Below are 10765 nucleotides of genomic sequence, written 5' to 3'. Positions count from 1 at the left end.
ATGTTGAAGTATATGTGTATTTTTAAATTGTGCGCTTGCGCGTGTCCTTGTACGTAGACTAGTTAGAACAACACGATCGAGTTCGTAAAATCACAGCAGTTTGCTTCATTCAATTGATCACAAGATTTCCTTAGTTTTCACGCTTTATGCTATGCAAGGTATGTTGAGATTTGCTCAAAAACTTTTGTAGATTTAATGAGAATGTGTAGTTTATTAATATCTTTGTATTCCTCTTTTAAATACCTTGTTGAAGAGATTTAGGTTTAGATTATACTTTGAAAATCCATCACACTTTCCAACGAAGGACCTTGCGTATCTTGAATACACGCATAAGTTCTCTGCGGTCGATATCTTCAAAATGTTGTCTTGTGACACGCAATTCTTAAGATGTACTCATGATTATGACTCTACGAATTTAGAGTATTTTCTTAAATCCAAGCTTATAGGATTTATTGTTGTTTAACATATTTACAAGCCAGTTTAGTTATGCACTATTTTTCCTACTCATTTGATGTGGTATGGTCACAAACTTACGTGCGAGTTGGCTCGCGGATTGATATTTCCAGGAATTTTGGTGTGATCCGCCGCCCGGAGTTTACACGTGTTATAGCAGGGTTTCATGACGTTATTGTTTATCTTTCAGTAGTGATAGTTAATGTTGTCTTACAGTTAATTCTTGTTACTTAGAACTGATGTCTTTAAAATTACATTGCTTACACAAAATTCGTGAAATAATAATTCAATCACCACTAATATTGATAATTGTTTTTCAAGTGAATTTTATTGATTCAGAAGGGAAACAAAACAATAGGAATTTTCTGTTACAGTTTTAGAGATTTAACTGATTAAATCTATACCTTGTTATTTTGAAGACAAATATATTTTTCACAGATGTTTGTTGCTAGATAATTATGATATCTTATCATATAGGGTAGATTTGTTGGAATTGGGAAACAATGATATTAAGACTGAATTAGGAAAGTTTCATTAATTCTCTCTTATTACTTTCAGTTAAATTCTACCTTTGACAGCAAAATGGTTAAAGGGCATGATTGATTATTCCTTATGTCTTAATGAATATTTTGGGAAAGAATGATGATACATGTACAGAAATGCTTTCTTTACTAAGATATGTTTATCCTTTATTGTTTATTTACAGGAATCTCACACAGTTGTTGAATAACTGAACACTACAATGTTATTAGACATAATCTAATAAATGGGAGCATATAGTTCACAGACGCCTTCCTTGTAGTTCATTGCAACAACGTGTCAGAACTTACGAATTCGTGACATCTTCAACAACTATAGTGTATATCAACCTGCTTCAACTTACATCATGGCTGACGTCAACAAGTTGAAGCTATCAAGACGAAACATCAAGGGTCAGTTGACGCGAACATTATCGACAATTGACAGCCTTACAACAGATGCCGTTGGTGATCTAGACATGTTAAAGAAATACATCACTAAAGCTGAGCAACAATTTGAGAAAGTGGAAGAGAAACATTCGGCGCTGATGGATATCATCGAAGATCAGAGAGAGTATGAGGTGGAGGAGAAATGGATGGGAGAATGTGAAAATGAGTACGTCCAGGTGTTAATACGGGGAAGGAGGGTCGTCGACCGTCAGTCTCAATCTCCCCTGGACAATCAACAGTTTCTCCCCTCTTCACCTACAATTCCACATCCAAGATCCAGTCCAGCTTCATATGCGCCATCTCCTATGCCCCACACCGCTACGTCGGCTGCTCCAAGAATGGCAAGAATGAGATTCCCAACTTTCAATGGGAACCTTCGAGACTACAAGCGTTTCAAAGAATTGTTCACCCACTGTGCAACAGAGTTAACAGAGATGGAATGCTTCCATCAACTGACCGAATCAATGATTAATGTCAAAGAACGCAACAAAATCAAAGGGTGCATTAGTGTTGAACGAGCCTGGCAGGTACTTGATGAGTGTTAGGGCGATCAGGACAAAGTAGTAGACAGCCTACTAAAAGATCTAGAGAACCTGAGGACATACGAGATCAAAGGCAAAACAAACCTCCCCGCCATGGGTCATTTTGTCCAGACTCTTCAAAACTTCGAAACCCAAGCTGAGACCATTGGCCTATCTGGAGAGCTTAACAGTAAGATCATGTTGAGTCAGATTAAGCAGAAGCTCCCAGAGGAACACCGCATCGCATATTATAAAGGTGTTAGAGATGACAGGATTGATGATTCCCTCACCGGTCTGGTCAAGTGGTTATACAGCCAACTTTTGCTGCTCGAGAAGGCGAAGCCTAACAGTGGGGACAATTCGCCTAGCCCTCCGCAAAGACAACATAAGGTGTATAAGTCTACAAGTGCTGCTTCATATACTTCTGATAACCAGAGCCAACCAAGCAAGGCCAGACACTCCGGGGTCGCCAAGTGTGCCATCCACCCCAATGCAGACTCGCACTACTTGAAGACCTGCAACAAGTTCAAGAGCCTGCCACAGAATGAGAAATATAAAGTAATGAGAAAGAATGGTATCTGTTACCGATGTGGGCATAACAACTGTGTTGCTGGCAAGCCTCCACATGACCAAAACTCTTGTCAGTTTGTTGCTCCATGCAGAGTCCAAACGTGTGGCAGTGACTCACACTTCGCAGCTGTCTGCCCTGTCATATACGGAGAGAGTGGTCAAGGTCCTGCAAACCAAACACGCAACACTATGGAATCTCCACGTTCAACCTCAATCAACGTGACAACAGCCCACACCAACGAGACAGGGAAGCTTCAAAGCACTTTACCTACTGTTGTTGGTTATCTACGATGTGGCGATGTCCGGCACCTGGTGCGCATCCTGTTGGATGGTGGTAGCCAAGCTACACTGTTAAGGGAAGGGATTCTTCCAAGGACAGAGAGAGGCCTTTTCCAGGACCATGATCTGAGTCTTGTTGGTGGCAGCAAGATAACAAGGAAATTGAGACTGTTGGACTGCTACATTGAAGATATTGCAGGGAATTGGTCATGTCCTTTAACCATGACAGAGATAAATCAACCCTGCGGTGATACTCCTATTGTACTACCAGAACAGCTTCGGCAGTATGAGCATCTGAGCGCCATTGATATCCATGCTGCCCCATCCGAAACCATCGACGTACTCCTTGGTGTGGACAACACACACTTGATGATCTGGGAAGAATACATCCTTGGCGAAAAGTTTGATGATCCTGTCGCTGTAAGATGCCCCTTTGGCTGGTTTGTTCAAGGAGGACGGTCTACAAGTTCAACTTCACTGCTGAACTACATCAATGTGTCAGCCATTGGACCATTGGAAGAGTTCATAGGTCTGGAGACTGTGGGTCTGGAACCCAAGAAGTGTAAGTGCTCCTCAGATGTATTGGACAAAGAAGCAACTGAGGCAATGCAACGGAGCGTAACTCAGCTTTCTGATGGATCGTACGAAGTCAGACTGCCATGGAGGAAGTCACCCGATGACCTGCCGGACAACTACAACTATGCTGTCAAAAGGTTGAGAAGCCTTGAGAATCAGTTCAAAAACAGGCATGAAGATTGGGACATCTACTGTAGACAGATGAGAGACCAGTTAAAGAGGGGTGTTTCGCGCCATGTCTCAGAAGAGGAGCTACAGCGAGACAGAAGCACTGGAAAAAAGATGTGGTTCCTGCCACATTTCGCTGTCACCAAGGACTCGAAGACAACTCCTGTCAGAGTGGTATATGACGCGAAGGCCAGGTTCCAGGGCCACTCATTGAATGACTACCTCATGAAAGGTGAGAATATCAACTCTGATCTCTTTGAAGTTGCCCTGAGGTTCAGGGAGAACGAGGTGGGCATCATTGCAGACGTCAGCAAGATGTATCAAGCCATAAAAATCAAATCTGATGATGCTCGATTCCACAGGTTTGTGTTTCGAGAGAATTCTAGCCACCCAATTCAAGTCTACGAACTGACAACTGTCACCTTTGGGGACAAGCCCTCACCAACTGCCGCTATAGTCACCCTTAGACATGTGGTAGATGAACATGCACCGGAAGACGACAAACTCAAGGAAGTGGTTGCCAGGCAGTTCTACGTTGATGACCTCAATGAATCTGTCACTAATGTCCCAGAGGCTCTAGAGCTCAAATCTAAGCTTAGCAAGACTCTTCAGAAAGGCAACTTCACCATCAGAAAATGGCAATCGAATGCGACAGAAGCCTGCGACGAAACAGAAGACAGCACAGATGCTACTGCCCTGGGCACTAAATGGAACCTCTCAAAAGACACGTTGAGGGTAAAGGAGGTGAAGTCGACTCTACTTGTTCCTACCAAGCGCAATATCCTGGCCCAAACTGCTTCGTATTACGATGTGTTTGGCATGTTATCTGGGCTCCTCGTTAGACCGAAGATTCTCCTACAAAAGCTATGGCAGCTAAACCTAGACTGGGATACCCCTCTCAACGACAAGGGTGAACTTTGTGCCATTCTACGAGACATCAATAGAGACTTGGAGGAGGTAGCTAGCATTGAGATTCCAAGGTGCTTGATCCCAGAGCCTTTCAAGGGGATAAGGCCTTTACCAGAAGTGTCCCTGCACGGAGCGAGCGATGCTTCAGAAGATGCCATGGGTATTGGTGTTTGGCTACGATGGTCTCACCCTGAGGACACTGAAGCACATCTATCATTTGTATGTGCAAAAGCCAAACTCACTCCACTGAAGCAGTCTAGCATTCCTCGAAAGGAACTTCAGGCGATCCTTCTGTTGTCGAGGCTCATGCTTACTGTGAAGAAAGCCTTGCGGCTCAACATCGCCTATTCCAAGATCTGGACAGACAGCATGACTGCCATTAGCTGGGTAAGAGGTCAATCCAAGTCCTTCCGGTCCTACGTCGCATATCGTGTTGGCGAGATCACAACAGAGTTCGACCCCATCAAGGACATTGCATATGTACCATCAGATCAGAATGTTATCGATCTGGTTTCCAGAGGAGGAACTGCCAATGAAATGAGACGAGTCATTGAGGGACCAGTGTACTTGAAGCAATCACCTACGTTTTGGCCAAAGACACCAGAAAATGTTCCTGTGAGCCTTGGAGACGAAGAACAGAAAAAATTCCATGTCCGGAATGCCAAGACACTGGCTCTCAGAATCAACGTCGTCTCTAAGCCTTCTCCGATAGTTGACTCAACCAAGTTCTCCAGCTGGTGCAGGTTAAAGATGGTGACCGCTAGAGTTCTCTCCGTGAAAAAACTGCCCAAGAACCAATGGCTGAAGCAGCTCGCAAAACAGATCTCTATGTACCCTTCTCCAAAACTTGTCAAGGAGGCTGAATTATACTGGTTAAGACAAGCACAGCGAGATGTTGACTTCCAGGATCCTAACATCATGAAACTGGACCCATTCTTCGATGAAGAAGACCAAGTCTTCCGTGTTGGCGGACGAATTGACAGGGCTCCATTGTCATATGATGTGCGACATCCTTATCTTCTCCCTAAGAAGAGCCACATCAGTCTGCTGATCGTGAGAGATAGACATGCACATGCCCTTCACGGGGGTCACTTGAGAACGGCAACAGAAGTTAGGAAGCGTTACTGGATTGTCGGAGACGTGAACATATCCAAACGCGTGGTGTACGACTGTGTCGTATGCAGGAGACACAGAGGCAAGCCAATTCAACAGAAGATGGCTGACTTGCCAGAATTCCGAGTCACTCCTTGCTCACCCCCATTCAAGACTACATTGGTTGATTACCTTGGACCAGTGAATGTAAAGCTGAACCGGAATACCACGACAAAGGGCTACTGTGCTGTGTTCACGTGTGCAGTGACCAGAGCCGTGCACCTCACCTGTGTTCAAGACCTGTCTACACAAGCGTTCCTACAGGCACTAGAAAGGTTCATAAGCATCAGAGGGGCGCCATCCTTGCTGGTCAGCGATAATGGCACTGCCTTCAGAGGAGCTGATAACACCATCAATGAACTGAACTTGAAACTGAATCAGACAGTACTGAAGGACCATTGCCAACGGTACAATGTTCAGTGGAAATTCGGACCTCCAGGAGGACCTCACCACCAGGGGGCCGTTGAACGATTGGTCCAAGAAGTTAAGAAAGGTATGAGACACCTGGTGAAAGCTGATCGTTTGACTTTCGTCGAGTGGGAGACTGTTTTCTGCCAGATATCCAGCCTGATCAATGGTCGACCCCTAACTGCAAAATCATCGTCACCCCTGGATCATCCTCCACTAACGCCAAACCACTTCCTGATAGGTAGAGGTGACTTGCCATGCCCCGAAGTCCCGTGTGAAGAATACAAAGGAAACCACCGGAAACGTAGGGAGATCTGCAATTTCATGGTAGATGGGTTTTGGCGACGTTGGATGGAGTGCATCCACAAACTCTCACCACGCCAGAAGTGGCAGAAATCTGCTGAGAACTTAGGAGAGAGGGACATCGTACTCGTCATCGGTGAGAACCTGAAGCGCGGCTCCTGGAAGATGGCGGAAGTCACGTGTGTCTACCCAGGAAAAGATGACCTCGTCAGAGTAGTGGACGTGAGATTCGCAGACGGTACAAAACTGAAAAGACCTGTGACAAAGCTTGTTCTGCTTATGAAGGAATCTGAACGTTCATAGATTAACGTTTTAGGCTTTAGTAGTTGGGTGACACCGAACTCTGCCAAATTTTCACCTTGAGATATTTTCACCTTGGGATATTTTCACCAGACTCTTAGTATATCTAACTTCGAACTTGAGTGCATCAACATCAAACTTTGGACGTTTTTCATCGAAATCTAAGTGTTGAATTTCGAACCTTGAACTCTGGACTTCTATTAACTGTTTTGTTCATTTTTATATGAACAACCACCAGTGATATTTTCAGTATTGTTATGTTTACAATGTATGTGTATTCAGTGACATTCCGTCACCTTTGGGGGGATGGGATGTCATGACATGTTGAAGTATATGTGTATTTTTAAATTGTGCGCTTGCGCGTGTCCTTGTACGTAGACTAGTTAGAACAACACGATCGAGTTCGTAAAATCACAGCAGTTTGCTTCATTCAATTGATCACAAGATTTCCTTAGTTTTCACGCTTTATGCTATGCAAGGTATGTTGAGATTTGCTCAAAAACTTTTGTAGATTTAATGAGAATGTGTAGTTTATTAATATCTTTGTATTCCTCTTTTAAATACCTTGTTGAAGAGATTTAGGTTTAGATTATACTTTGAAAATCCATCACACTTTCCAACGAAGGACCTTGCGTATCTTGAATACACGCATAAGTTCTCTGCGGTCGATATCTTCAAAATGTTGTCTTGTGACACGCAATTCTTAAGATGTACTCATGATTATGACTCTACGAATTTAGAGTATTTTCTTAAATCCAAGCTTATAGGATTTATTGTTGTTTAACATATTTACAAGCCAGTTTAGTTATGCACTATTTTTCCTACTCATTTGATGTGGTATGGTCACAAACTTACGTGCGAGTTGGCTCGCGGATTGATATTTCCAGGAATTTTGGTGTGATCCGCCGCCCGGAGTTTACACGTGTTATAGCAGGGTTTCATGACGTTATTGTTTATCTTTCAGTAGTGATAGTTAATGTTGTCTTACAGTTAATTCTTGTTACTTAGAACTGATGTCTTTAAAATTACATTGCTTACACAAAATTCGTGAAATAATAATTCAATCACCACTAATATTGATAATTGTTTTTCAAGTGAATTTTATTGATTCAGAAGGGAAACAAAACAATAGGAATTTTCTGTTACAGTTTTAGAGATTTAACTGATTAAATCTATACCTTGTTATTTTGAAGACAAATATATTTTTCACAGATGTTTGTTGCTAGATAATTATGATATCTTATCATATAGGGTAGATTTGTTGGAATTGGGAAACAATGATATTAAGACTGAATTAGGAAAGTTTCATTAATTCTCTCTTATTACTTTCAGTTAAATTCTACCTTTGACAGCAAAATGGTTAAAGGGCATGATTGATTATTCCTTATGTCTTAATGAATATTTTGGGAAAGAATGATGATACATGTACAGAAATGCTTTCTTTACTAAGATATGTTTATCCTTTATTGTTTATTTACAGGAATCTCACACAGTTGTTGAATAACTGAACACTACAATGTTATTAGACATAATCTAATAAATGGGAGCATATAGTTCACAGACGCCTTCCTTGTAGTTCATTGCAACAACGTGTCAGAACTTACGAATTCGTGACAAAGTTTAATTTATTTCCAGCCAAGACTTCTCGGCAAAGAGGTTTTTTAAAGGGCATGATTGAACTTTTCAGGTACCATCCAAGAATTGAAGGCTTACAGGTAGATGACTGCCTTCCCAAATGCCTAACAGCCCTATAAACTTGGAGTTTTGGATTTGTATTATATGGGGAATAGTATTTCAGACAAGTCTGTTTAACACCATCCATAAGAAGCGATGTCTCGGGTCTGCCACTATGGTTATTCCCTAAATTTGTTCATGAATTAACTTAGTTATAGGTGGTAACAACAATCGGTAACACTTTTTGTTTTAAGTAAATCAATCGTTCATTAAACAGGTCACAATTCAAAGTTTAATTTTTTAGTATTATTCACAGATGAAGTTTGACAAGTGAAACATTGTTAAAAAATGCGAATTCCTACATGATGTACCTACAAATCATACTCGAGTCTTATTCATATCCTTAAAGTTTTGGTATAAATACCATCCCTAACCTTGTAGTTGTGATGATTACATTGTAAAGTTAAAGTACACATTTAGCTTGGCAACTATTTTAGTTCCTAAAGTAAACTTAATGTAGTTTGCCACCTATCAATTATTCCTATATTTAATCGCTATGAATGAATTTAGTTATTAATTCAGAACCTGAAAAATATTAATTATGATCAGCAATGATCAAATATCACTGACTATGAATATAAATTTATCTATTAATAGTTGTTATACTAAAATTGTTGACAAGTATTATTTAGGACCAATTATAGAAATATCAATGTGACCTACATTCCCTATCTATTAGCTTAGATCACACTGAATTCGGAGTTATAACTGAGGTACTCCATGGTATGGGGTAAGTTAGGAGTCTGAAGCCACATAGAACTGGCCAGCCAGACAATGTTGGCTTTATCTTACATCTCCTTCATCCGCCAACATGGAAAAATAGCAGGAAAACTATTAATAGCTAAGGATGAGAGATAACTCCTAACTAGTACTACCTGTTGGATATCATAAATTTTACCACGGTCAAATACAATTCGGGGGGGCCATATTGGGACTAACCTATTGGGGAAAGATGATGAGAGACCTAACCCTTTGATAGATGAAGGGACGGGATCTCCCTTCATCTCGCACCACTCTGTTCTAGACGGCTCAGTAGCCATCGAGGCCGCAGTACATGTAGTTCGCCAGACACCGGCGGACTGAGAGTCTGGTTCAGGCCACGAGTCAGCCAGGCTAGCAGCAGTGTCCACAATCGACCTAAACTTAATATTGCAAACTGAAAAAGGGTTATAACATGGGGGACCACTGCTCACCAAACTGTTCGCGACCTCCTCGTGCAGATCCAAACTCTTCTGAACACACGGATCATGTTCGGCAAAATCAAGATCAGAGTTATCAAGACTATCAGGATTACAAGCCGAAAGATCAGATACATTCACATTATTTACATGTACATTAGCTAGAAACCTAGATTCCTTTGTACAATTATTTAAATGGCCATTTTCTTTTTGGATCGGAGCTTGGCCTCGTTCCCCGATCCCTCTGCGTTTTCCGAATCTTGCTGGCAAGTTAACTTCCTTACTTCTTTTGCAAGACCTTCTACTAAGAAGCGCAGTTTTTCTATATCGTTCTTTTGTGTCTCAAATTTCTCAACGATTATCTTGTGTGATTGTTGCATCTCCTTCTGTGACTGTTGCAGCTCCCTCACAGACTGTTGCGACTCCCTCACAGACTGTTGCAACTGCCTCACAATAGTGTTGACTCTATTGATAGGAGGGCAATTCTTGGACTTAGTGTGTGTAGGGGAAGTACTACTACTGGACCCTGGGCCAGAAGCCGTCATGATGGGACTACGAAGCGGCGTTCTGGAATATTGAGTCCTACCACTACCCCTACCCGAAAATAATGTATTCTTAAAACGGTATTGCATCCAATATAGTATGCTGTGATAGCTGGTAATTCCAGCATCCTTCTTCAGGCTGAGGAAATATTCTGCGGCTTGGTCCTCAAGACACAATAAGAGTGCATCTGTACTCTCCTGTGCAGTTAAGCCAGCCTTGTCGACATATTTCTCAAACCTACTAATAAAAACTTTCCAGTTGGAATTCCCTCTATAAACAAGAGGCTTGTACCCTGCAAATTCAAAATCAAAACAGTGAACTAAATCGGCTGCTCGAGAAAGACCAGGGCAATGCAAAAATGTATGCCTATCCAAGTCACCCCATCGCTCCCTCCAATTCAATATTTTTTGTGCCGAGCGCCGACTACACACGGCAAGAAGATCCTCAGAGCCACAAAAATTGATTTTTATGAATTTTATCTTCCTGGGAGTTGCCATACTCTTGACGGCATTGATCAGAAATCTAAGAAAACTGCTCAACCTTTATTTCAGTTTGAATAAAAATAAATGTCTTCCCTATTCAGACTTATGAGTGCAATTGTTGGACAAATGTCAGGCCAACAATCAGAACAAGGATTCCTAAAATTTGTTGCATATACATGTAGTTCTAGATATATACAAGTCAATCCTCACACAAAATATAA

General features: G+C 41.6%; 2 protein-coding genes across 4 annotated transcripts in view; one reads left to right on the top strand and one right to left on the bottom strand.

The window, feature by feature from the left end:
- Nucleotides 1-10765, bottom strand: part of LOC129283501 (lipid droplet-associated hydrolase-like) — a 41377-nt gene that overhangs the window by 22284 nt on the left and 8328 nt on the right. The window lies entirely within an intron of this gene.
- Nucleotides 2057-6610, top strand: LOC135155480 (uncharacterized). Its single transcript, XM_064104571.1, has one exon. It carries the CDS (start codon nucleotides 2057-2059, stop codon nucleotides 6608-6610), a length of 4554 nt encoding a protein of 1517 aa, XP_063960641.1.

Source organism: Lytechinus pictus, chromosome 1 (assembly GCF_037042905.1).
Source record: "Lytechinus pictus isolate F3 Inbred chromosome 1, Lp3.0, whole genome shotgun sequence".
Classification (NCBI taxonomy): Eukaryota; Metazoa; Echinodermata; class Echinoidea; order Temnopleuroida; family Toxopneustidae; genus Lytechinus; species Lytechinus pictus.
This window is presented reverse-complemented; position numbering and strand designations above follow the sequence as displayed.

Coding starts and splice junctions, on each gene's coding strand:
- LOC135155480 (XM_064104571.1), top strand. CDS start 2,057: ATGGGTCATTTTGTCCAGACTCTTCAAAACTTCGAAACCCAAGCTGAG.